This window comes from Anopheles maculipalpis, chromosome 2RL (assembly GCF_943734695.1).
Source record: "Anopheles maculipalpis chromosome 2RL, idAnoMacuDA_375_x, whole genome shotgun sequence".
NCBI lineage: Eukaryota > Metazoa > Arthropoda > Insecta > Diptera > Culicidae > Anopheles > Anopheles maculipalpis.
This window is the reverse complement of record NC_064871.1, coordinates 61,032,132-61,059,502: the sequence shown is the minus strand read 5'-3', so window position 1 is coordinate 61,059,502 and position 27,371 is coordinate 61,032,132. Positions and strand designations below refer to the sequence as shown.

The following is a 27,371-nucleotide window of genomic DNA, read 5'->3' as shown; positions in this document are numbered from 1 at the left end:
AAGTTCTGCAAAAGAATATATATATATATATATATATATATATATATATATATATATATATATATATATATATATATATATATATATATATATATATATATATATATATATATATATATATAAACCTACATTTATTGATGTTTATAAAACTATCTAATAACATGTTTAAATGAAATATTACAGTATTATACCTCTTTTTAACTACACCTTATTCTTCGTTTTATATTTTTAATAAATTCTAACCATACACACTTCAACGCAACGCGTCAACGCATATCTATTATGGAATCTTTATCAATCCATTTATAGATATTTTATTTTTATCTTTATTTTGTTCTTATATTATTTAGAGATTTTATCAAATTAATAACATATAAGAGAAAAAGAACCACAGCCATGATTGAGAAATATTCCCATTTTTTCTGAACATTTTACTAATTCTTTCATGGCTTTCAGTTTGTTCAGATCATAACAATTTTACCTAAATTCTATTCTTTAAAATGGAATTGATATATCTAATAACTGCTTACCTTACTAGATTTCCGTAAAAAAACACATTTTTATGGTAACCAATCACTGTCGTAGCTTAGTTCTCCATTTTCTGATTTGTGATCGGATTTCATATCTACATCACCGTTCTCATCATCTACTATTATCACATCACCCGTACTTTGTGCGGTGCTGCCATCATTTCCCTCACCTGATTTCTTCCGAACCGATAACGAGCGAGTTTTTAGAAAAGAGGATGGTTCATTTGGCATAATTACATCAGCACCCTTGACGGGTGTGATAAAATTCGTTATAGAGAGCTGCAAAGCCTTTCGCTGCGGCCGGACATCTCCCTGATACCATGAGGCAGGCACTGTTGGCGTTCGATTTTGATTAGAATTTCCATATGGCACTGTGCTAATTACCTCGCGCGGTCTTATAAACTGTACAAAGCGTTTCAGCTCATCGAAGCTCGAATGTTCCGAATATTCTATACCCACTATGTTGATTCGCCCTCGGTACTGCGGTTTGCTATTTTTCTCCCATCCACTGGGCCGTATAGCAATGACGGTATCGTATCGGTCTGGAAACTGGTTCATGTATTCGTTCAATTCCTATCAAGAGTTTGAATAAAAAAAGACCTTAATTCAGGAATGTCTCACTACCTTCAAATAATCATACTTACATCGTACGAAAGTTTTTTCATAGCCAACACGTGTATATTTGCCTGTACCGGATCAGCAACAAGCAGCGACAGATGTTGCGGATCCGCTATTGCGGTCAACGCTTTCCAACGGTTCGGTTCCGTCCATACTTTCATACCACTCGCCATAGCCAACTCGAGCCAAACCTTCTCCTTGCCTATCAGATAACTGCCGCAAACGATTAGCACCTTCACACCGATGTTCTTCTTCAAGAACGTTGATACAGCTTCACGGGCATCGGCCACGCTTTCCCACTGTGATTTGAATGCGTACTTGGACGAAAGGTACGTTGTGTCGAGATAGATGCAGTCGATTGGAAAGTTCCAAAACTCCGGATACTCTTCCATCTCCGGCGATGCACGGAAATCTCCCGTATGAAGTATATTGCATCCATTTGGTAAGCGGAACAGAAACATAACGCCACCCGGGCAGCTAAAAATGCAAATAACGTGCAGTGTTAATAAGTCTTTAGCTTGCAACGAATAACTTTGTTTACTTACTGATTAGCATCTAGCGCTATTATCTCTACGTTATCAATAGTAATTGACTGATGCAATTCGATCACGCGATAGAATTCTTCGCCGACATTAATAAACGTCTTCACAAGTCTTGCCGTTATCGAAGACATTATGAGTGGTTTGGAAAATGTTTTCTTCAGTCCAATATAGTGGTCTGCATGGAAATGCGTTAGGAAGTAGTGCGTTACACCCTCAATATCACCGTAACGGAACGCATCGACGGCAAAATTGGTGCCCGCTATGATTTTGTACGAAGGACAAATGATCTTTTTGCCACTCTTACTTCGACCACCAGTGGTAGACCCCTTACTACGGGAAGCTTTTGATGCCGGCGTTATTTTGTTGTTTGGTGTTTGTGGAATAAAGCTAAGTCGATTATTCTTTTGAGTCGTTTTGCTCTGTGTTGTTGATGGTTCAGTCTTCTTTATGCTGACTTTGCAGCTATCAAATTCATTGTTGTTGTTTGAAGCAGTCGATACTTCAACCGGAAATGCCACACGTTCCATATTCCAGTCTTCTCGTTCGGGATCGTAGCATGCACTTTGCATACGTTCAATGCGTTCCATAATTTGAGATGGATTCACTGCTGTAGCCGGATCTGGTAAAGCGAATTCCGACGCATGTTGCGAGAAACTCAACCGCTCTGTACCTTCATCCACCGACACACTTAGCATCTGCTCGATATCCATATCGCCGGTAATGATCGCTGGCATGACCGATTCTTTCAGCACCCGGCAATACCCAATTCGATCCGGATCTTCCTCTTTATTGAAGAAGTTTGTTATCCGTTTTTGCGAATCATCAAAGTATTTCTTCGTAAGCATCTTAATGTTGGTACTAGGACAAATCTTGCGCCGTACTTTGCCAACGTCTTTTCTGGGTAGGGTTTGTGGACCATGTTTTTTCACCGATGATTGAGCTAAAACAAAACAAAGCAAATAAGTTAAATAATTTACATAAATGCAACTGCAAGCATGAAACATATGACACTCTACCAGCACTGCTCTTTTTGCCTCCCGTTGTCCAGCTAGCGGTGGCATCCGAAATGTAGCTTGATTGTTTAGTTGGTGTAAAATACTTCCTGATCGACCTCTTCGATGGTGTTTCCCCATCATTTTCGTCTTCACTGAGTATAATGATAGTTTCGGGCGAACACAGATTTCTCCTAACAGTAATGCCACTCATACCGGCAATGCCGATTTCTGTGCTTATCGGCTCCGAGTTTAAAGCATTTTTTCGGTTCTCGTTCACCGCTACTACTTGTTCGATCCTGTCAGACACATCCGGGGTGTACACACATTTAGGCGGCATTACACTTGGCTGTGTTGTCGATACATTCCTTGAACAATTTTCCTCCGTTTTCCCTTTCTTACGGGTTAGTGAAAGTGATAATCGTTTAGAACTTCGTAAAGTTCTTCTCGGCGGAGAAGATTCCATGACTAACAATTTGATGGTTCATCTAACTGCGATTGTTTTCGATTTTGCACGAACTGACGTTTATTTTGGCGCTGCAACGATTTGTTTTGATATTTCAGGTGTGTCAAACGAAGCAATGTTGCTTCGTTTGACGTTCGTTGGGAAACAAAGAAAAAAATATATAGAAAAATAGCAAATTCGTTTTTTAGCTTGTTTTAGCATATTATTATTTTAATTTTCATTCCAACAGTTTCCTTATGTAAATAAATTTAGATTAATATCAAAGTACAATTCATGCATCCAATAAATATCATTTCTCAAATTTTGTAACGATACGATTACGCTGAATGCAACAATGAGAGAGGCTAAATATGGTTCAAAAATTTGCGAGAGCTCTTATTCTCTACACTACACCCCGTTAGCAACAATTTACCACAAAGTTAGAGCGTTCGTTTATTAAGTTTTAATTTTTTTATTAGTTATAATCCCGTCCAAAGAGACATATATCTCAGTAGAACTAATATACTAACCCTACACACGCACTTTTTAAACAAATAGTTTACTGATATCTTCATAAGCAACGTTGCTCACCAATCGCCCTTTCAATGGTCCGGAAGCTATTTCTATCGTCACGCTGTATCGTTCTGTGTTGATCGCTTTCAACGTTGCTGTACAACCTCGATAGCCTCCGTTCAGCACTAAGATTTGTTTCCCAACGGCAGGAATTACGGTTTCCAAATGGGCTTGATCTACCTTCAATTTCTCACCAGTTTCAAGCAACTTCAACTTTGCACGATACTTTTCAATCACCTCCACGACTACGCCTTTCTCCTTGTAATATTTTTCGCCTAAGGAACGGGTGACCAGCTTGACTACAATTCCCTCTGCAAGCCAATAGTCCTTGCGGTTGTTTTTCTCCTTCTTCTGCTCCTCCTCTTTGATAAGCTCGTCCAATGCGGATAACTTTTTCGTTTCTCCCCCACTGCTAGAAGAAGATTTTATCTTTTTCTCCTTTTTCGAGTCATCTATCGCATCGAATGGACGCTTGATTACCACCGCCGGTGTGCCTTGTTGCTGAGGCTGTTTAATACTCAGCTTAAGGTCAATTTTAATCGTTTCCTCCTCATTCGCTCGCTTCAGTTCCGAGTATCCCGAGCTACTGGGTTCGTCCACAGTTTTGCCCCTCCGCACCTGTTCCTCGATAAAATCCGCCAATCTTTCCGCATCATCTTTATCCATTTTTTGCTTCTTTGCCATCTTTTCTTGCATTGCCAGCGTTTCGGGATCGCGGTCAATGTACGTTATGAACCAGCCTTTATCCGTTTCATCCGCCACACAGTGCCCATTCCGACCAAGGTACTTTACAAAGTCGGACAGCGAATGCCATTTGGTAGCGTTCATGTGAAGATGATGACGATCGGCGATGTACTCCTGGTACACCTTGTTGGCAGCAACACGCTTTGTTCCGAACTGTCGCCGCAATATCTGTAGATATCCTGTCAGGAACTCGGAAGAAAATCCATCGATAAAACGGCCAGCATTATCCGCAAAGAGTAAAATTTGTCGCTGATGCGATTCACTCATGGTGTGGCACTTGAACCCGTTCTCATCGCGACACTGCTTTTCACACATCTGGCAATACCAACGCAACTTTTGCAAGCCTTTCGCCTTCATTTTATTGGCCAAATACTTTGGCGTCCCAACTTCTGCTTTTCCTTTACCCATTTTGAACGAGTTTGCCGCACTTTTACGGAAAATACGCTTTAGAAAAAGTATCCCGAGTGGAATGGCTTTTGTTGTTTGTTTACGTACCTATGAAGCATACGAAAAGCATATCTAATTAAATGACAGCTCGAAAACAATCTAAAAACCGCACAGTGGAAGAGCAGCAAGAATTTAGATCTCAATTTTTGCATCTCTCAAATTATGAAAAAAAATTTCAAATTAAGATTTTAATTAATTTAGCAATTACCAACAGATCCTTTCTTTTTTGAGTTTGTTTAAAAAAAATATCGGCGCAATCTGTACAAACGTTATCGATCAGATGAATGTGCCATTCTGGCACTTCCCGCACTAGTGTCAGCTATACACATTGCGTTCGTTTGCCATTGTTGACAAAATAAATATTGTGCATAATAAATCCCGAAATTTTAGCTTATTTTAGTGTTAATGTTAACTCAAGTGGTATTACGTAGTACTTACCTTGTGTATCGGCAAATCATCAACCGGAATGCCAATACGCTGTGCAACATTCAATTAGGGTAATTTTGTAACAACAAATCGATTCGCATGTCGTCACTTCTTCTCTATGATAAATGTTTTACAGGAAGTCATTGGTTTACCGTACGACCAATACGATAAGAGCAGTGCATAATAATCGAACAGTAATTAAGCGAAACGTGGTAGCTTTTCCCAACATGGCAACTGAACTAACGAGCAAAGCACAACTGTCCAATGCTTCGATGTCTCTCCCTCAATCGACTGCAAACGTCCCGTTCGAGCGTATCAATACGATTACAAAATCCATTCAGGACAATCGTGATTACCGCGGGTTAAGGCTTTCAAATGGCATGAAAGTTGTGCTAATATCGGACCCCACCACCGACATTTCAGCTGCCGCTCTTTCCGTCGCTGTGGGCCACCTAAGCGATCCGTTGGAAATACCCGGTTTGGCGCATCTGTGCGAACATATGCTGTTTCTCGGCACCGAAAAGTACCCGAATGAGGATGAGTACACAACATTTTTAAAAACGCACGGTGGCAACTCAAACGCTGCCACCTGTTCCGACATGACAAAGTACTATTTCGACGTTATTCCCGGCAAGCTGGAAGAAGCACTGGATCGGTTTTCGCAATTCTTTATCGCACCACTGTTCAACGAGGAAGTAACGGAGCGGGAAATTAATGCGGTAAATTCGGAGCACGAGAAAAACGTATCACAAGATGTGTGGCGTATTAAGCAGGTGACCAAGTCGCTGTGCAAATCGTCGCACCCGTATAGTCGGTTCGGAACGGGAAACAAGCAAACGCTTTCCGAAAGTCCGAAACGGAACAACATCAATGTGCGTAACGAGTTGATAAAGTTCTGCAATACGTGGTACTCGTCGAATATCATGAGTTTGGCTGTGTTTGGGCAAGAGAGCTTAGACGAGCTGGAAGCGATGGTAATAAAAATATTCTCCCAGATTGAAAATAGGCAAATAGTCGCACCAAGATGGCCCGATATGCCATACAGAAACGAGGACCTGAGTACGAAGACGTACATAATACCGGTGAAAGACATACGATCGCTTACGATATCCTTTCAGATGGAAGATCTCGAACAGTACTACAAGGCTGGCCCCGAACATTACGTGAGCCATCTGATTGGGCACGAGGGCAAAGGAAGCATTTTGTCCGAGCTGAAGGCTAGAGGTTGGTGCAATAAGTTAAGCAGCGGTTACTGCAGCTTAGGCCGAGGATTCGGAAGTTTTGACGTGATGGTCGATTTAACGGAAGACGGATTCAATCATATCGATGATACGGCGAAACTCATCTTCCAGTACATCCACATGTTGCGGGTGAAAAAGCCCCAAAAGTGGATATTCGAAGAGTACTGTAATCTGTGTGAAATGGTGTTTCGCTTCAAAGACAAAGAATATCCGAGCACGCTTGTAACGAACGTGGTTAGCTCGATGCATCTGTTCCCGTTGGAGGATGTGCTCGTGGCTCACTGCTTGATTACGGAATGGCGACCCGATCTGGTGGAGGATCTCATCAGTAAGCTGACCCCCGATAAAGCGAGACTGGTTATTGTGGGACAAAAGTGTGAATCACTGGCCAATGCCGAAGAACGTTGGTACGGTACAAAGTACGGCGTGTATAAAATCGAACCATCTGTATTGGAAGTAAGTAGTACACGTTTGGAATTGGATTGGTTTTGATTAACATTAACTTGTGGCGGTTTTTTTAACCTTCAGTACTGGTCTACGCCCGATTTGAACGACAATCTAAGTTTGCCCGAGCCGAATCCATTCATTCCGACCGACTTCGAATTGTTGCCTGTTGACAGTGGGCTAGAAAATTTTCCCATCGTTATACAGGACACTCCTATCATCAGGACGTGGTTTAAACAGGATGTAGAGTTCCTGAAGCCAAAAGCTTTGATGAGTTTCGATTTCAACAGCCCGATCGTGTACGCCAACCCGTTAAATTGCAATCTAACGCGTCTCTTTGTACAGTTACTTAAAGATCATCTGAACGAGTTCTTGTTCGAGGCAGATTTGGCCGGGTTAGGATTTGGGGTTAGCAACACAACTTCTGGTATCAGTGTAAGTATCTTGGCCGAATTACATTACTTAGCGCAGTGGTATGCAAGAAAAATATGGTATTAATTTCCTTTTCGATGCAATCGTTTAGCTCTCTATAGGTGGCTACAGCCATAAGCAAGTTATACTACTCGAAAAGGTATTGGATAGCATGTTCAACTTTAAAATTGATCGGCGCCGATTTGAAATTCTAAAGGAGCAATATGTTCGGAGTCTCAAAAACTACCAAACAGAACAACCTTATCAGCATGCCATCTACTACCTTGCACTGCTTTTAACAGAACAAGCATGGACAAGGCAAGAGCTACTGGATTCCACCCAGTGTACGTATTGGTTTGGTGGAGCAATGTTACAATACCAACCCCGATTCTTGTGTTTTATTCTTAAATTAAACTCTTTTTCACAGTACTTTCCTTGGAACGATTGCAAACGTTTATCGAACAGTTGCTTGCCCAAATGCACGTCGAATGTTTCATTTATGGAAACGTAAATAAGGAAAAAGCATTACAAATGACACGTTTGGTGGAAGATAAAATGAAATATACCGATGCAACGCTTGTACCGCTGCTGGCAAGACAGCTGCTTCCGAAACGTGAATACAAGATCGGAAAAGGTAAGGAGCAATCAGAACCGTGACGCCAAAGGATTTTAAAAAGTTTTAACAAAACATTCACGTAATTTTTCCCAGGTGAAAGCTTTCTATTCGAGGCAACGAACGAGTTCCACAAGAGCTCCTGCATGGAGCTATACTTGCAGTGCGGTCCACAAGAGCCTCATTCGATATTTGTCGACATTTTGTCACAATTGCTAAGCGAAAAGTGTTACACGCAACTGCGCACCAAAGAACAGCTTGGCTATGTTGTATATTGTAGATCGCGTAAAGCAAATGGCATCTGTGGCCTACGAATCATTGTGCAGTCGCTCCGCCATCCGACTTATGTGGAAGAACGGATTGAAAACTTCCTCAACAATATGTTGGTAAGTGCTAGCAATTTAAAAATTAATGCCGGCAGGCTAACAATATTTCTCGTTTCCTTTCTAGGAGTATTTAGAAAATTTAACGGACAGCGAGTTTGATCGTCACAAGGAAGCACTAGTCGCACTGTTTCTAGAAAAGCCGAAGCGATTGATTACACAGTTTAACATATTCATTCAAGAAATATCGCTGCGCCAGTATCACTTCAACCGTGCTCAAGTAGAAGCCGAGAAGCTCCGAACTTTGACCAAGCAACAAGTCATTGATTACTATAAGGTATGATAAAATAACCACAAATATACAGACAAACTGACCAGACTTAAATACTCCATAGGAACACATTATATTGGGTGCTCCGTCCAGAAGTACTTTATCGGTGCACGTAATTTCCACTGCTGACAGAGATGCTGGAATACGCACGCCAGATGCAGAAGAACCTCCAGCCGAAGCGGAAGTAACAGATTCTACCGTTGTTTTGAACGTTGCAAAGAAGAACCTGATCAGGGTACCGGATCTGGCCAGTTTCAAATCATCTCGCTCACTCTATCCATTAGCTCAACCTTACATGGAGGTTTTGCCGAAGGGAGGGCGATGCAAGCTATAAATATGCCTGTAACGGTGGAACAGATTGGTCGATCGATCTGCATGGCAAAAATAATCCACAATTGTTCACACAACTTTCTTATACCATCTGCTAAGTCAATCCTAAGACACGTAACATATTGATAGCACAAGACAATTGCCGTATAGTGAACAGCTTACTTTCTAATATACTATGTGCTGGTGTTAATAGTGTTAAACCAACGAGCCAACCTTTTATTCACTGTTGAAGCAATAAATCTGTGTAACAACGAAAGGATTAGCCTTTCTCTGTTTTTATTATTGTGATGAATAATGAATACTTTCTCGACGCAACAGTTAACATAATTTAAAGAAATATAATAACCTTAACTAGCAGCTTATCATCCTTCAGGTAAGGCTCTGCTGTCAACGCGGATAGTGGTGCCTCAAATTTCGCATTAGTGTTGGTAAGATCGGTGGAAATTAAATCACTGAATGGTTTATCCTAAAAGCAGAAAACGTAAGTAAAGTATTATTCTCTAAACTGTCCAACTAACTTGTGTTTCTTACTTGGTTGAGAATCATAATCTTATGACGGAAGAATTTTTTCGTTTCCACCTGCCCGTAAAGTGCTCCCGAAGCGAGGATAACGTTCGGAGTTTTTCGTAGAGCATCGTCAGACGCGGACAACTGTTCCAGTTGCACGTGCAATACTTCACCGTTCGGTTTCATTGTTGTTTTAGCGTGCAGACGAAGATTCAACCCGGAGATCACAAACACTGGGCTGGAGAAGGTGGCTCCTTTCAGGCTTGTGGTGGCGGCACGCACCCGACTCATGAAATTTTCAATTTTCCAAAAGTATTTGAATACTTTAGCGTCGCCCGAAGAGATGACGGTGTTGTTGAAGCGATAAACTTCATAGTCTCGTAGCCCTCCACTGCAACGCGCGTGTTGTTTCGTTAGAAATTTGAACAAACAGAATAATATAAAAAAACTAAAATACTTACGTGATAAAATTCTTTTCGATAGGTTTGTCGATCGGTTTGAAGTCGATCGGTGCTGATACTGGTGGTAATGGTTTTTCATCCAGTGATAATCGCGACACAGAACGGGTGTTATTTAATCCGGACGATGGAAGATTTTTGACTAATTCACTATTTTGTTTCTTAGTGCCTTTGTGCAAGCTTTCCGAGCTCTCCTCTTCATCCTCATCGTCATAATCATCCGGGAAGACGACTTTCGCTGAGGGTGTCGTTGTTGATACTGACGATAGTGACGCATTCATCTGCTTAGAAGATGCGGTACCAACTTGCGATCCATCGGTCCGTTCCGCGGTTGACTGCTGAGGAATTGCTGTGTTGGAAGACGTATTTGAGGCAGTTGTAGTTCTTTTGATTGATTTGTAAACAGATGGACGCAGCGGCGGTGGAACAAAGTAAGGATCACGTATCATCTTCCGAAGGTTGTACATCTCCTCAAGCATTTTCATCTCCAGAGTTCGGAAGGCCTCCAACATTTCGTCTAGAAATTAGAACAATATGAGAATGTTATCGGATAAAGGTTGATTGAAATCAATAAGAAATATTACCTGAGCCGCACACTCCTACTAAAGTTTTGCTAATCGACGCTTGAGCACTAGCTTCTATATCGCCGGAAGTAATCGTACATTGCGCCGTTTGCGTCTCGTATGGGGAATCTGGTGGTTCTGAACTCGTTTCTACAAATTAACCAATACTTTCGTTACATACAGCCTAAAGAGTGTTAAACGTGTCCCCAGAGTCTTACTTTCTTCTGTCGCTGCTGATACGAATTGTGCGAGCAATAACAAGTACAACAAACACATCATCCCAACCGTTCGAATCACTTGCTTCTTACACATGTCTACAGTCACGTGCATATTGGCGGAATGTTTGTTTCTTTAAATTCACTCTATGCGTCTTCGGTTTCGCAGTTTTACGGGCACTTACAAGAACTATTAAATCTATCACTGGCCCCTATTATGGTTGCACCTACGACAGTCTAGTTGAAAGTGCAAACGCGTTCTGTACAGCTGACTACAGCGACCCTCCTGATAGATTTAATGGCGTGGGGATTTTGAGAGGTGCTATTTTTAATCGGACGGAAGAGAGAAAACATACACAAAAATACAAACACACTGTATGGCGCCCGGTTTCAGCTTGTTCAGGGAATTTCCGTACGATGTGGTTACCTTTGAGCACCACCGGTCAGGATTGGAATCAATGGCAACTTCAAACCAGAAATCGCAAAACCCCTACCTCGCTCGAACTCATTAGCTCATCAAACGCACAAACACACGTCTACAGTCCTTCAATCGTTCCTGCACTCTATTAAGTTCTTGAACAAATATGCGAAAATGTTTGGAAGAACATTAAAGGTCATGGAAGCGTGACGATGCGCTCGGAAGCGTGGAAGGTTGTTCGCCAAAATGTGGTCAAAACTATCAAATACTGCTTTTGCAAAGAAAGTTACGCTGATCTTTTGGCAATGAATTATTCTTCATATTTCCATTCGTTCCAAAGAATAATTGAGAGAATGATTTCGATAAAAGTCAACAAATATTTGGAAAATGTCTTGATTTATGTTGGTTTAATAAGGTGAAACATAATTCTGAGTTATGAATATTAAGATATTTATTTTTTCAAAACTACTGCATATAGCAGATAGAATAGAGTCAATTTTAAAGTCATACAATTACCATATATTGTATCCCGAAGCTTGAGGTTCATTCATTACCAAAATAGTTTCACACCCTTAATACAATACTTAACTCATCATCAAAGAAATCTATCTGAACTATCTGAAGAACTCAAGTTTAGATAACATTATTGCCATGCTCCATACCCTTTGTGTTACTACATCCACTCGTGCTAATAAATTTACAATGATAATAAGAAATTATGAGACGATCAATTTCAGTTTTGCTTTTAGACTCAACGGTGTCTATGGATATGGCCTTACCCCAGTAAACGCTTCCCCTGATTCGAGGTCTACTCTTTCCGCGAGTATGTGGGGACCTCTTTTGTTGGTGTTTGCCGGTTAATAATTCCCTCGACTAGCGGCGTTCCATTCGCTGCTTTTATTTCCTTGACGCATAAGTCAGATGGCAAACTTAGCGAACGTGTACGCAGTTTGGTCCAGCTGATTCCTAGCATTGGCGTCCGGAAAGTGTGGCGCAATACGGGCGTAACCGTGCGGTGTGTGCACGCATAGAAATTAATTTAAATTCGGAAGCGTTACGGTAGCCAAATTCGAACGGATTACCATTTCACCTTGCGCTATACCGCATGAATAGATCCATTTCCCTCTTCCTGTGTGTCACAGTGAATCATTTTGTGCATCATGATCGGATCGGTCGAATCCATTTAAAGTGCTCTTATTATTTCGTTTGTCATTTTCCATTTCTTAAGCATAGTCTTCGTTAACAGAGGTTTTTTTTTCAGATTATTAATTGTGTTTTATTTGTGTCAAATAAGAAATCCCTTACTTTCTTACTTACTTAAATCATAAACCTCTTTAATTATTATTTAACTGATACAATGAAGAAGATAGCTAACTTTCGGCTGACATTTCCCCACTGATACAGCTCAATTGGGAATGTTTGGTACATAACAAGTGCCCGTATGGAGCTCGTGCTAAGATTAAATAGCTTTCATCCAAACCGTTTGAAAGGCATTTTCTGTAACCTAAATATTTGATTGATCAGGGAGCGTCGTCTCGCGCCATGCCGGTGGATAATAGGAGCAGTACACTTTAGCAATAGAGGACGTATAAAGCATTGCCGCTGTGCCGAACTCCTACCAATTGCTCCATTGCGCGCATTGATGAAACGATATGAGGAAGGGACGTATGTACTGGACGTCGGCACTTGTAACAAGTAATAGGACATTGAAAAAAAAGGAGGCGAAAAAGTCAAGCACATTACGCTCGTTTTGCTATGATGCAATTATTTGTTACGTTATATGTAAGCCTGATTGCACGATGACGCATAATCTGTCGCGTTAACCCGCGGTGGTTTATTCATTAGCGGAAAACCGTACACATCCTCAAACGCTTTGCTAATTTTTAATTAACAAAATTACTATTACGGTAAAACGTACTTTAACTTTTGACAGTTTTTTTTTCGAAAATTTATGTTTAATTTATTTTTCCTTTTCTACTGTTTTACCTTAGTTCTGTGCAGTTTTAAACGCAATCGTAATATGACGATATGTAACATGTAAAACAAAGGTGCATTTTTAAATGAATATCGGAACATTTAAAAACTGTTTTGTTTTCATATATTTTTATGTGCAAAATATATGGATTGTATAAGTAAAATACATACTTATATGCTGTCCTTCAATTCCAGCGATGCTGAAAGCAAGGTAATAGTTGAAGAATCCCAATCAATAAAATAATCGTTATTCTTTTGATCTCAATAGATCAACCTTTCTCAGTATATGAATCCCTTAATAAAAAATCTTGGATGAGCTATCTTAGAACCTAACATTAGATAGCAGTTTATCGTACATGTGGACCGGAACTACTCAAGATTTAAGTAGAAATTTTGAGCGTTGTTAAGGATGACTGTGTATACATCAATTATCAATGAAATTAAAAAGCATACAAAGAATTTCAGTTTAAGTTAAATGTAAAAATAAAATAAACAACTGCAATTTAAAATTAACAGCCCCATGATGCATTGGCTGCTTCCTTCGGTGATGTAGCGGATGTAAACCAACACTTCAAGCCACACATGCTAGTTGATCGTGTGGTTCAAAGCACTGATGCATTCCACTGAATCCGGTTTAAGCGCTCCGACGAGCCGCAGCATGCATATGATGCTCACAGCCGGCCGCAAATCGCATAAGCGAGTCTACCAACTTTACTTTCTCCAAGAAACATCGTTTCTTTCTTTCTTTTCGTTCGAGAAAAAAAATGATAATGAAAAAACAACTAACTATCGCATCCAGTAAGAATAGCTTCGATACACAAATATCTGAGAGTATCCGTGTTCGCAAGTCTTTAGTTACAATTGTTGTTTCTGTTGAAACAATTGTTGTAATATTTTTCCTATTTATTTTTGTTAAAGAAGCTTTCTGCTACACAATTGATGAAAGAAGCTTGAAAGATTTTAAAATACATTCCACTAACAGCCCTTGAATATATTAACGGTGTCGGTGGTAGGGCCGAATGGTTACCAAATTGTTGTTGCCATTGACATTTAAGGGTCTGGCTTTATTCGAAGGTAAAACCAACTGGTTACAAGCGGTTTGAGGTTCAATCATGTTTTCTGGAAGCTTTTACGCTGACATTCATTACGGATTTTGCAATATTTTGGTACGTAGGCTGAAGCATCGCTTTTTCTTCGGTATAAATACGATTAATTAACTATAAAGGTAATTCTCATGGGCGGTGATAAAAGCTAAAAGCTAAAAAAAATCGTTTGTTAATAGAACCCTATTCTACCGGGCTCTAGCAGTATGCCAGAAAACTTACCAACAAACACATCGTGAATAGGTCAATCCTACTTTCTCATCCGTTTGTGCCAATTAGAAAGATAGACCGTAGTCCGATACTATGCTGCCTAGATTTTGGATGGAAAGGTAAATATTCTTTACTTCCGTATAGCATCTATGTTTTATTTTCAAACCATGAGGCGTGTTATAAACATGGACCCAAGTACTGAAAACGGAATAATGTACAAAAACCAAATTTCTACCCCGAAATAAATTAGGCCAACCGGTATCTCAGTCGAAATCACTCCACCCCACAAGGGGCCCAGGGTCCGTCCATTGTTGTGTACTATTCGTACACAGTTATTAAACATGTTGCTCATTGATTCGGCACAGCACCGCACCATAAGGGCGACTGACTTTCCGGCCTAGCGTAATAATGGTCCTATCTATTTATTATGAAATCTCTCCCCATATGTGCCGTATGATGATGAGCGGTCTTTTTCAGTAGTTGCCCAGCGTAAATCTTCGCTAAAGAGGCTCCTCATCGCCGACCAATCACGCCGTTTGCATAATCGAGGTCAGCTGCCCAGGTTCAGTTGCTTATTAGTGCAATTGTCTTACGTTTGGCAATGCTTCTCACATTTCATCAATATAGATTAACGTACATAAAAATAGCCCTGTCCCTATGCTAATGCATGTCGTGCATGTGGTTGAAACTGTTGAAACCATGCGATTAAATGTCTTCCAGCACGATTTCCATTGCAATGATGCACTTCTCCGTGGAATACTAAAAACCGAAACTGTCAATGTTGCCGATAATTTCAGATCGATCGCGTTTGTTTTTCGATCGAGTTTCAACAGGTCAAACCAAACCTTTGCCCCCATACACTGACTGTTCCGTTTGCTTCCAATGCAGTTCCCAGATGGTTCGCTGGCCTCGCTAGCCGTTGCCGCATCAATGGGCGGCAAAGTAGCTCAAGATCGAACCAAAACCTGATAAACGGTTAAAATTGGAAGCTCTTGATACGCAAATTACCTCAGCGGAATCGAAGAGTGGGAATCGGTTGATGATCGCCAAGCAAAACCATACAATGACCAAACGCGCTCGATGCGTACTATCACCTCTGCATACATGTGTGCTTTGTTATCTCTCTTTTTCTATCTCTCATGTTCAGTTCTCACCTGTACCGTACGGTGAAACAGACAGAAAGCTTGCACGATCACGGTGGTTTTCGTAAACCGTGGCGAACGGCCGCCACGGCTTTACTGTTGACCAGAGCGGCTTGCATGAACAAATGTGGTCTTCCTATTTCTTCTTTCCACGAGCTTTCGCGGATTCGCGCCTCGACCAGTTGCACCCCAAAACGAAACACAACAATACCCAGCCGCGATGCATTTCTATTGCCCGGCAATCGTTGTTTATCTGCACTACTAACACTGGCGCACCTTGCCTGCGCACTACTCCAACATTTCTTCGGGCACGGCCGTTAACATTGCTTTCATCACACACCGAAAACAAGGAAAACGCACGGAATGTATGTTGGTAGCACAGTAAGGGACGTAAAACAGCGCATCCGTACCCACCATAACTACATATATTTATATTCGTTTATTATACAATTTGTTTTGAAGGTCAATCAATCCCCCGTTACGAGTGCTCTTGTCACCTCTACCACCGGGATCCTCCTTCTATAATTAACAACTGAAAATGGCTTGAGCGGGGGACGTTGCAAAAGACCTTATCTAGCAAAAGACTTTCGGAGGAGTCTTCACCAACCAAGGATCCTCGTCTACCAAGAGAGCTAATCATCGTAGAGATCCATTATTTTCTGCAAGGTCTTTTTGGTTAAGGAGTCTTGATGTGTATTGATTCAGCAAGATTTAAAAAATATTATGATGCGGTAGAACAATTCACAGCAATGTGGAAATACCTTATTTAAGAAAACGATAAGATATTTGCAAACGAAAGATTGTTTTGTTATTAATGATCTTATAATGACTTCAACGATCACTTTAAATTTGTGTTCCACTATTTCCATCGTTTTTACCACTACTTCCGTTTTCTGGCTTTAGGCATATTCAATGGCGCCTGTAGCGACGATTTTGAACAGCACTGTATTTCGCAGACCCACCAATTCATGGGCAACAGCGAGCATCAGCTGTTGCGAGCTGCGAGCAGAAATTTCGTACGCAGCGCTGTTTAGTGTATAGCGTGGCTTTCGATCAGTTCGGTTCGGTTATGCCCTGCCCGGCAATCCACTACTGATGGGCCGTTATTGTCTACCGTGGCTGCAGATTCGCAACTGGGGTGTTAGTATGTGCGCTACTTCGCTACTCCGCACAAGCACTGTGGTGTCTGCAGCACTAGACGCGAACTTAACCGCACCAGAATAAGGGACCCAAAACTAGCCTGGCCCGCGGTACATGTTTTCGCCACTTTCCAAAGAGTTTTCCCCTTTAGTGGAGTGGACTGTTTTCCTGCGTTGTGTGCTAGTTTTTTTTATCAGAAAATTTCAAAAAACGGGATTTTATTTCAAACGGTACATAACAATTCGTTATAAGTGCAGCATATTGGTGAAGTACTCTGGTATCTCCCGGATATATCCGTTGCAATTTGGTGCAGTGAATTAACAAGTTCTGCTTGTGTATAATCGTGCATGTGTGTGTATGTGTCTTGTTTGCGTGCAATATTTGCAGCAATATTGAAAACCGTTGGTCACATTCCACGGCATTTAAATCCCATTCAGTGTTCACTATTGCCAGCGTGTATGCGATCGAATGATTTCAACGCGAGTAAACTCAGTTCAACGTTTACGCCGCCCTCACGGAAGTGTGTTACAGCCCCAGTGTCCAAGTGCGACAGCCAGTGAAAAGTGTCGCACAGTTTGGGGCTTTCGCGAAACAGCGACAATTTCTGTCCATGCACAAGTTGTCGGGCCATTCCGCATCCGATACCCAGCAGCCGGTGTTGAGTAGCGGATCTCTCCAGCGGGAACATGAACTTTGTGAAACCGTGCAAAAGTATCTGCTTCATTTTTTTGGGATTACTATCAGCACTAAAATGTCAGTCATTAGAAAGCGAAGACTTGCATCACCTGTCGGACCGAGAAAAAGGTAGGTGCAGTGGGATAGATGTTAACTTGCGCGTTTTAATGGCTTTCCATTTATTTAGCAACAGTCTGCCGAACTTTGTGAAGTCCTTTCACTCAATTGCTCCACAAACGCCTAGAGCAGCAACTTCTTTCCTATCGCCTTTCTCACATGAACTATTACTATATTTGCCTGTTGGCTAACACGTGCGTGTGTGCTTGTCTGTGTATGTGCAATCAATTGCATGCTTAGGAATATGTCGATTTAGTCCAACGCTAGTCATTCGTCGTGTTTGGCTTCCTTCTTTCTCCAGCCTTGCGTTGAACTTGACTTTGGTTGGGTTGGTGGCAAAGCGTTGCTTGCTGCCGATTCACACAAACCCGTCGCTCTGTTCGGTTCGGCGCTGCAGAAATAAGTGAAAGTTTTTGAGAAACGCGACGTTCACCCATGATCATGCGACCGAGCCGACACATTCGGTCAGACGTTTTGCCTTCTTGGGTGTCACACGTATGACAAAACGAGTGCTACGAAAGCCGTCACCCTGCATTCAACCCTTTGCAAGATTTGTTAAAACTTGAAGAAGAAGAAAAAAGGCAATTAGCAATGATTTACGAGTTTGCCCTAAGCTTTTATATCGACAGACATTTTATTCTGTAACTAGGAGATACTTGGATAATGTTTTATAAGGAAAGTTTAGTGACTGGGGTGTCGTATGCGGCGTCGATCTTTACGCGGCAGAACCGAGCATTGACTTCGAACGTCGTTCGGACTGCCTTTCTCGTACGCAGCAATGACTATCCTTTTTCGAGTATATTAAGTTTAGAAGCAGGGCATGTACAGCCAAATCCTATGGAAATTTGTATAAATATTAATAATATTTATTTATTTATATTTATTTTATTTTAAACAAGCTTGCAATATAATGTGGCAGATATACCTGCTAGCTAACAGGTAACCAATGCAGTAAATAGTCGGTGCAGGCCGGTGAGGCAGGCGACAGCGGCGCCGGTTTTCAAACGGCAGGACCGGGGTTCAAATCCCATTCGGATCGTCCCCCCGTAGTGAGGACTGACTAACCAACTACGTGGTATCGGCAGTCTAGAAAGCCATTTCGATGGCCGGCATGACCTTAGAGGCCGTTAAGCCAAGAAGAAGAAGAAGAAATAATCATAGAAAAAGACTACCATCATATAACCTAAAAATTAGCTTATGGTGCCGATTTTCAACGAATGCACTTTATTATTATTATAACTATTTACTGAAATTGTCCGACTGAATGGTTTAAGAATATTTAGGCCGAACTTAATCGCTAGCGTTTGCGGCAATAAGGACGAGGAAAGGATAAGGAATGGATAAAGGTAGAGGTGAAGGCACGAAAGAGTTTAAGGTGAGATGGAAGTCAACTAGATCGAAAAAGCTGTTGAACGACCGAAGAGAGATGATAAATGGACTGTTGGAGCAGTAAAAGATTGAAGAGGACTTGGTAAATTTAATGTAAAATTTAGGTGAATGTTCTGAATCTCGTTTTACCTTTACGATGAAAATATTGTCGAAACACATGAGTCAGTAAAACAAGACCATTCATCAATGCTAAAACTTAAATCACAATTTTTATTAGTTTTGGGTATTTTTTCATTTTTTTAACTAAGCATGGAAATAAAGAAAAAGTTACCTTTTCTACATCGCAAATAGTTTAAACACTTATTTTAAGTTTTTGATTATTACACAATGATGAGTGAATACAAAATTGCTATAGAAAGTTAAGATGTCAATGATACCAAATCTTACCAAATTTTGGTGTTTACCTAATTTTACCAGAACCAAGGAAATCGTTTGGATTTTTAAATTCCGATTCTGACACATCCCTATGGGATCTTTTATCAACAGATCGTGTAATTTGATTGTTCTTCTTCTACAGCTAAACTGTAAACTCTGCCCACTTTGCTAATTGTGATTGTAAACCGTTTTGAACTGTGTTGTAACAATAGATGTAAAACAGTAACAAACAATTGATAATTTTTTCCCCTCTCGTTTCCTTTTGTTTTTCCAGTCGAAGCGCTAGTAAAACAATGGGCACCGCTAGTATGGTTGGCACCGAATGAAAAATACATGCCCGGAGATGTGTCCAAGTTTCTCGAGCATGTGCACGCGGAAGAGGCGAAAGTAGTGACAGTTTATCCGGGCAGCGAAATTACAGAGCTCGACGATCTCAAACACTACGACGATGGGATGACTAACGAACTGTCGTACTACGATCCGGTAGATCAGCGGCAGGGGCGCTTTCGCAACAAGCGAAACTTTAAGGATCCTGCCGTATCGTTGGACTTACTGTTCGACTTTCCGATTGGGAATGAGTCGAAAAATTGGTACCTAGTGACCAACAACGACATCGACGAACTGATCACCCACAAGGACTCGTTCCTGCATGGACAGAATCCGCTCAAAGAAAATGTGCCAATCTACGCGGTGGTCAGCATGTGCCGACATTCGCAAGCGGATATATCCCACAACCCGGACACGGGTGTACCATTCACGCAGCCGCCAACGACGACCGCATATCCGTCAACTCATCTGCTTCATGTAAAAAATAATCAAGAAAATGGTACGAAAACGACCAAGCGGAAAAACAAACAGGCAAAGTTGGAATACTTTACTAACATTCCTTTCCAATATTTATTTTAGAAGTCGCCTACACAGCCAAGGAACGACCACCGTACAAGCGAAATCCGTACGCTCCAACGCCGAAAAACATCTTCGAACTGCAACCCAATTTGCGCCAGACGATGAATAAGGTAGAAAAAAGTATACGTCTGATTCGCAGAAAACGAGAACTAGTGGAGTCCACTACACTCGTGGGCCAAACGTCCTCCGACAGCACAGATATACCACCAAAGCAAGATGCTGACGACCTCACCGTGGGAAGGAAGGTTACTATCGATTCCGACGATGGAAACGGTAAGCACAATTTAAACACCGACACGGACGATTCTGTTGAGAGTCTACCGAGAAGCGAAGAAAATGAGGAGTGGGAAACGATCACCGAACGGAGGCATGATACCGAACGATATCGTGAGGAAGTGTCCCATGATTATCCCCACTTTCACGTCACGTATTGGATGTTCTATCCCTACAGTCAGGTATGCAGAGAAAAGATGCTGATGGCCTTTTGTACTGGAGTATTAGCTTAAAAAAACTATCTTTCCTTTGCCTACCGCAGGGTAAAATAATGTGTACCATCGATTTGGGACCGTTTGGTCCATGGCCGATACCTCTAATCTTTGGCATGTGTCTTGGGACGAAGAAAGAGTTCGGCAGCCATGTTGGCGACTGGGAGCATATGAGTCTCTTTTTCCGCGGCAGAAAGGAACCAGATGTAAACTACTATTAGCACTTTAACTAATTTTATCTTGGTTTTCGAAAAGGAGAACTCGCTCACACTGATATCGTTACTGTTCGGTTTGCAGGAAATGTACGTGTCGGCCCACGATGCAGGGGCATTCTATTCGTACGAAAGGCTAACGGGAACGTTCGAATATCATAGTCAGGAAACACGAAAAGGAATTCTTCAACAGCCAACCTTCCCCAAGACGGTCGTTACATCCAGCAATCATCCCGTGCTGTTTGCAGCGGAAGGCTCCCATGGGTTGTGGACGGCACCCGGCAAACACAAATTCGTACGCGTTCCCCGTCTCTACGACATCAATGGATTCGGCATGCCGTGGTCAACGTGGAGGAACGTTCAAGTCATCTACGAGAATGGCCACCAAGGTGATCTCCGCCGAAAGGATACGCCACTACATGACACTCTAACATGCCATTCTTTTTGCTTCCTACCTCCTCCCGGGTGTACTTGCAGGACGCAGTGCACTGCAACCGAAATGGATGAAATTCAACGGACGCTGGGGCAATCCGAAGACGAAATGCCATCCCCTCAAACGGATCGGTTTGCATATATGTGAGCTAACCGATGGTCCAACGGGAATCCCGCGTAAAAAACATCACTTTAAATGTAAAGCATGACACGCCATGGCGCAACATGACCATACCAACAGAAGAACACCTACTGACGTCCGCTCCATCGTAAAGAAAAACAAAAACATGAGACGATGATTTAGTTGATTGCATACCAGTTCCTGGGAGTTTTACTGTAACCTATCCCACCCTTCTTGCTCGAGGAGTATGCGGGAAGTTCGCATAGAATAACTATTTATTTTCCCTTTATTTATTGCGACCCCCGTAGAGATGGTCTCTTTTATGTTGTTTTTTTTTTTCATTTTTAATGATCGCTTCTGCTTCACTTGTCATATCGCGTAAAGGGTAATTAGCTGTTGAGCACACAGGTCTCCTTGTAGCTGATCAATAATTGCTATTCGTTTACGATTTAATTGTATTTTGCTATTCTGTTGTACATAGCGCATTGTTTCGTTTGGTATGTTATCATTTAATGTAAATAAATTTTAAAAATTATAATCGCCTTTTTCGGTGGACTTATTGGAGCCGATCATCAACCGGTTTGCAACTGAGAAATGGTCAGAAAGTGGAAGAAAAATGCTACGATTAAATTTAGGGCCCCGTATGTAAGAAAGCGTGGTCCGGTGGTAAAGGCGATAACTGTGCCGGCGTGACCTATGTAGTCAGGCCTTCTTGCTCCATGCAGAAGTATGTAAGAAAGCTACATTTAACAGTAGGGTGAGGAGTTGAACAATCTATCCAACCATTTCGAAGCTCACCACGATCTCCGGTTCTGAGACTGTGTCCTCAAAGATGCGATTCGCTAGGCAGAACCATTTCCTTATGCTTTCATGCAAGTAACATTGAAGGAATGTTGTTGATCAGTTGTTGTAAGAACGTACATGGGTGACGTACCACCCTATACAGAAATATAAAAATGGAAAAGGATAATGGAGACTCCACAGAATGACGAGCGCTAAGAGCTGTGTTTGGTGATCTCAACATTGTACAGTGAATTAAACTCGTCTCTAATGTGCCGGTTATGTCATGAGGATGGTATCGGACAACCGCACTAAGATCGAGGGATGGCATCGATGCGTCCACCAGAGTGGTCGGGTTATTGGTGATACAGACGCCGGCGCTAGTCTGTGATACATTGAGCACTAAGCTTTTTCAGCACAGTTCTTCATAAATCTGCAAAGCATTGCAACATAATGTCACTTAGACTAATTTGTACCGAATTTCTTTAACGATTTATCAACAAACGGAAGACAAGCGCAGTATCGTTACGATGTATCGTTGCCACAACTGTTTACTACATTAAATCAGCTTCGATATGTTAAGAAAATGCACTTACCTCGCTGGAAATGGCATTAGTCTGGATGAGAATTCCCTGGATGTCAGACCTGGAGGTCTGGATGAGATTGCCTGCCGTTTCGACTGTCGTTTCGTCGATAGAAACGCGGCAATACCGCGGCACTATTTCCACTTCAAATTCTTGCAAAAAATACGTTCCGGCGGCAGCTTGAAAAATATACCCTAAACAAGATTGTTACAGTTCAATCCTCTATTTACCTTGATAGCATGGTTCGGGGATTTCAAATTTTTGCTGCTCATGTCAAGTTTAAATTCATTTATCATAGATTCAATTATAAAAAAGCAATCACATTTAGTTCCCCTTACCTTACCTTACTCAATTGTATAAACATGTGCTCAATGTGCTACTTGTTGTATTAAATTGAATGTACATAATTATAATTGCAAAATAAAACCGTTTGACTGTCGTTGCTGAAGTCCTGATAACAAGCACACTGTGGCAACAGTTTTCCACAACAAACACCTCCCATCACATCTTCAATCAAAACAAACTAACCGCATCAGCGTGGGAAAACATTTTAGTTCAGCGTTATGACTGGAAATACGAGAAACCCGTTTGAGTTGCTTGTCCAACAAGTTCATAAAGGACAAAACTGTACGAACAAGTTACCCGTTCGTAAAATATACATCGATGAAGATCCTGCGAAGGTAAGGCCGCTTGCCGGTTGCTGTTGGTGTCTCTCCTTTTTCATACACGACGGGCTAATTCATCCCATTTCGTGTTGTCTCGTTCCAGGAACAAATGGTACCTTGCCCCCGGTGCCTAGATCGCGACCAGCAAAACATGGTGCGCTATTTGTTCATCAATTTGAATGAAGCTATTTACAAATGTGAAGCTTACGATTGCATGTATCCCTTCCGGGACTTTAAGTTCAAAAACTTTGAAGAGAGTTCCGTGTACCGATATGAGCTGCAGTCATCACACCAGCATGACTTCGATGCGAATTTCGGTAAAATCTTTCCGACCAGTTGCAACAATTACGAAAACCCGATGGAACATATCGCTTCGATAGATTTCAATGTGGATTTCTTATCTTACGATGGTGTCGACGACAAACAACCACATTTTTCATCAGATGCCTCAGAACCACCCGTTTTTGCCCAAACGGCACGTACCAGTGATCCCGCAACTAACTTTGATACAGGATTTATTGATGAAATTCTTGAAGATCTATTTCCTGCATCATCGAACATCGTCCCAAGCACGATGGAAGCAGCGGAAGTGAAGGAAGTTTCGTCGAGAACCATTTCTACTGGGCTAGCGAATAACCATTCATCGTGCAAACCTGCCACACCGGCTAGCAGCAGTAGTGGCCGTAAGCTCGAAAAATGTCTCAAAATATTTGAGAAATCGTTTAAAGCTAGCGAAGATGACGTTTTTAAGAAGCCAAAGTCTCCGGTCAAAAATAGCCTGGTCGTTGAACACATATCGCCTACCAGACTAAAGATAAAAAGAGTGCCGGAAGTGAGCGGAAAACCACACAACACGACCGATGCTGGCAAACACAGGGAAAGAATAGCCAAAGTATTGCCGCTTGATGTTGTCGGTTCGAACGGTACGCTGAAGTCGAAGCAAGCGCGATCGTTGGTAAAAAATAAGAAATTAAAACCACTGGACTTGGTGTGTAAGCTAAACACGATGAACCAACAAAAAGAAGCCACACCATGCTCGACCGCATTGTGCCAACAACCGACAACGGTACGGTTTAGCAGCGCTAAAGTACAAAAAATGCTCAGTTTTATACAGCGCAGTATGAAAACGAGTGGTGAAACTGAGGGCAATCCACCTAAGACTGTGACACATGCCGAGGGCGACGATGATAGGAGTAGAACTTCGAATATAAAAATTGAACCGCCATCACACCCCAGCACAATATCCACACCGATGCAGAATGCCGAAATTTACACTACCGGGAACAGTACCGAGGACCAGATGGATAAGAAATATTCTTCCGAAGCACCAACGGGTTCCGCTTCCGGTGGGATGGAAGTGTTGTTTCATTTTATGCAATCGTAACATTTTTAGCTTAAAAATATGGCAATAAACTAAGTACAAGTAACTAAGGAAGCGTAATTCACTGGGAGGACGTTTTATACAAACGAATGGTTTCCTATCGCTTTAATGTCATGCTTTTGGTCTTCGATTGCAGCACTTAATGGGAAATATTACAATGAATAGAATTGAATTGATCGATAGAGTAACACAAACATCATTCATCTGTGGTCAGATGTAGCCGTTCGGCAAAGTACTCTTCTCGTGCGACCCCAATAATGGCGCACGCAATGCAGTTACCCGAGTTTCCAGTAGTTTTGCTGTAATCGTGTTTCCCACGTCCCAGATCATCCTCAAACTCGGTAATGGATAGTGTCCTGCCAATGATGCTTCTGTCACCCACAAGTGTAATCTTCCTGGCCGCGATCTGTACCTTTGCCAGTCCGGTACTGTACGCCATAATGTTGCCAAGATCGCCAGCATGAGAGTTACTATCGTCCGGTGAACCATGATCATTTCCGTCCGGATTGTAGTGTGGACCGGTCGAAAGACATCCGCGCGAAAAATCACCAAATTCGTGAATGTGAAATCCATGCTTGCCCGGCCGTAGTCCTTCCAGCGCACCCGTAATAGCCACGGACGTTCCCTGGAAGAAGAAAAAAAATAAGGGGATTCCGAAACACTCGCAGAGCAACATTTTTTGGTACACAGCACAGAAGTAGAACAGAGGTTTGCGATCGTTTTAGTAACATACAAAACACACATATCTTTATTTTTTATACATTTATTGACCACAAAATGTACCTGCAGTAGTAGTAGTAGTAGCAGTAGCAGACCTTTCCCACTTCTTAGTAATGGAATTAACAATAATTTTACATCAACTCTTCCAAGCAGAGAGATGGCGGCATACATACATGTGTGTTGTGTTACGGTTGATCATTGAATGCATTTAAACGTATGTAGTTTTGACGGTTTCCCTGCCATTTCTCACATGACCGAGAGCATGGACGCTTAAATTTTGCACAATCCAATCACACCGCAAGCCAAACGTGCGCCGGCATTTCCAGTCGTTTTGCTCAGCTCGTGTCCTCCCAGTCCGAGATCGTCCGGATCGGCGTGTACTACCAGTGAGCGGCCCACCACGTTCATTGGTCCGCTCAGCGCAATTTGGCTTACGACCAAATCCACCTTCGCCTCTCCGCTCGCATCGGCAACGATATTTCCCATATCACCGGCATGACGCTCGTCGGCATCCGGAGCACCGTGTGTTTTGCCGTGCGGATTGAAGTGAGCGCCCGTGGACATGCAACCGTTGGTGTTGTCGCCGAACTCATGAATGTGGAATCCATGATCGCCCTCTTTCAGACCGGTCACCGAGCCGGTCACTTTGACCGGGTCCGATTCCACCTGCGTTTACAAATGGGATGAATCCAAATTAATGCGATTGAATGGATGGCTCCCTAATCACTTATCGGGTATGCATACACACACACGCACACACCCACCCGGGCCGTGCAGCAGCAATCCGATAAGGTGTTATTGCTATTATTGCTCTTATTGTTATTCTTAAGAGCGTGAACTTCAGCGTAATGGCGTCTTGAATAATCAATGATAAAAAAAACAAAAGTGGAACCAGTCATGACATTGCGGTTTTTTTTCTTCTCGATTTTTTTTTAACCAAACGAAATACGAAATTAAGAACAAATGGTGCGCCGAGCTGTAGAATTTCTTCCGCATGCTTTTGTTAAGCTACATATCGTTTCGCAACTACTACCAGCCGCACATTGTACGCATTAAAAAGACGAGATTACATAAAATTGCAATTGATTTCCGGGAACAACCCCCCAAGAAGGTACGGCTTGGCTTGGGTAGCTTTGGTACTTCCTATTGTACGCGAATCCCGCGCCGAAACGCTCTATCCACAAGCAATACTTACACTCTGTTCGAAGAAAATCGTTCCCTTCACTTCGCCATTAAGAACGCACACGGCTTTCAGCGGCATTTTGCAATTTGTTCGAGAAGATCGACTACAATTCTTATCGTAAACGATGAAGTGACTTCACTGTTTCACGGGAGCAAACACTATCCAAGTAGCGGTCGCAAACACACTGGCTGCACACAAATGGTGGTTAAATTTCACAACTGTCACGGGAGCAAATTTAATGTTATGACCAGCTGATACTCCCTTAGTTTACAGTGCGCTACAAACGAAATAATGATTCGCATGCTTATAAACCTGCAATCACACCAAATCGAGAGATGAAGAAATCGTGATAAGCGTGGTCACACGAAACAACGCACGTGGACAAACGGTCGGCTTCTGCTAGGACCGTTGCATATCTGAATCTAGAAATAGGCAACGTGGGAGTCTTCGAAAATTGTGTGAAACATTGTACATACCTGTTGTCGATGTGTTTCCCCATAGTTTCTTGTTGCACTTAGGAGCTTGGACGATGTTTCGCAGTTCTCGGCCAAATTTGTTTCAACAGTTTACCACATAATTAAGAAACATTTAAATATGCACGTCCTT

At 41.9% G+C, this 27,371-nt stretch overlaps 8 protein-coding genes across 8 annotated transcripts; 3 read left to right on the top strand and 5 right to left on the bottom strand.

Annotated features, from left to right (window-relative positions):
* Window positions 1-560: 560 nt before the first annotated feature.
* LOC126557156 (DNA cross-link repair 1A protein-like) lies at window positions 561-3,183 on the bottom strand. Its single transcript, XM_050212833.1, has 4 exons — window positions 2,707-3,183; window positions 1,694-2,630; window positions 1,175-1,625; window positions 561-1,103 (listed from the first exon to the last, which is right to left on the bottom strand). The coding sequence occupies exons 1-4, from the start codon at window positions 3,146-3,148 to the stop codon at window positions 561-563; spliced, it is 2,373 nt and encodes a 790-aa protein (XP_050068790.1). The 5' UTR covers window positions 3,149-3,183.
* A 489-nt stretch (window positions 3,184-3,672) lies between these two features.
* LOC126558256 (DNA/RNA-binding protein KIN17) lies at window positions 3,673-4,883 on the bottom strand. Its single transcript, XM_050214233.1, has one exon. It carries the CDS (start codon window positions 4,850-4,852, stop codon window positions 3,674-3,676), a length of 1,179 nt encoding a protein of 392 aa, XP_050070190.1. The 5' UTR covers window positions 4,853-4,883; the 3' UTR covers window position 3,673.
* A 379-nt stretch (window positions 4,884-5,262) lies between these two features.
* Window positions 5,263-9,016, top strand: LOC126556884 (insulin-degrading enzyme). Its single transcript, XM_050212429.1, has 8 exons — window positions 5,263-5,388; window positions 5,454-7,014; window positions 7,087-7,437; window positions 7,526-7,757; window positions 7,841-8,047; window positions 8,123-8,412; window positions 8,477-8,686; window positions 8,745-9,016. Exons 1-8 carry the CDS (start codon window positions 5,297-5,299, stop codon window positions 9,012-9,014), a joined length of 3,213 nt encoding a protein of 1,070 aa, XP_050068386.1. The 5' UTR covers window positions 5,263-5,296; the 3' UTR covers window positions 9,015-9,016.
* Window positions 9,017-9,338: 322 nt separating this feature from the next.
* On the bottom strand, window positions 9,339-10,868 carry LOC126558135 (uncharacterized). The gene is made up of 5 exons (XM_050214090.1): window positions 10,757-10,868; window positions 10,560-10,688; window positions 9,979-10,492; window positions 9,542-9,908; window positions 9,339-9,476 (listed from the first exon to the last, which is right to left on the bottom strand). Exons 1-5 carry the CDS (start codon window positions 10,866-10,868, stop codon window positions 9,339-9,341), a joined length of 1,260 nt encoding a protein of 419 aa, XP_050070047.1.
* Window positions 10,869-17,423: 6,555 nt separating this feature from the next.
* On the top strand, window positions 17,424-21,540 carry LOC126559797 (uncharacterized). The gene is made up of 6 exons (XM_050215971.1): window positions 17,424-17,544; window positions 19,571-20,122; window positions 20,203-20,657; window positions 20,738-20,893; window positions 20,985-21,288; window positions 21,377-21,540. The coding sequence occupies exons 1-6, from the start codon at window positions 17,427-17,429 to the stop codon at window positions 21,538-21,540; spliced, it is 1,749 nt and encodes a 582-aa protein (XP_050071928.1). The 5' UTR covers window positions 17,424-17,426.
* Window positions 21,541-23,379: 1,839 nt separating this feature from the next.
* On the top strand, window positions 23,380-24,865 carry LOC126567326 (uncharacterized). The gene is made up of 2 exons (XM_050223555.1): window positions 23,380-23,496; window positions 23,585-24,865. The coding sequence occupies exons 1-2, from the start codon at window positions 23,380-23,382 to the stop codon at window positions 24,863-24,865; spliced, it is 1,398 nt and encodes a 465-aa protein (XP_050079512.1).
* Window positions 24,866-25,058: 193 nt separating this feature from the next.
* On the bottom strand, window positions 25,059-25,538 carry LOC126567325 (uncharacterized). The gene has a single exon (XM_050223554.1). The coding sequence runs from the start codon at window positions 25,536-25,538 to the stop codon at window positions 25,059-25,061; it is 480 nt and encodes a 159-aa protein (XP_050079511.1).
* Window positions 25,539-25,844: 306 nt separating this feature from the next.
* On the bottom strand, window positions 25,845-26,847 carry LOC126559313 (superoxide dismutase [Cu-Zn]-like). The gene is made up of 2 exons (XM_050215448.1): window positions 26,778-26,847; window positions 25,845-26,248 (listed from the first exon to the last, which is right to left on the bottom strand). Exons 1-2 carry the CDS (start codon window positions 26,841-26,843, stop codon window positions 25,853-25,855), a joined length of 462 nt encoding a protein of 153 aa, XP_050071405.1. The 5' UTR covers window positions 26,844-26,847; the 3' UTR covers window positions 25,845-25,852.
* Between the last annotated feature and the right edge of the window lie 524 nt (window positions 26,848-27,371).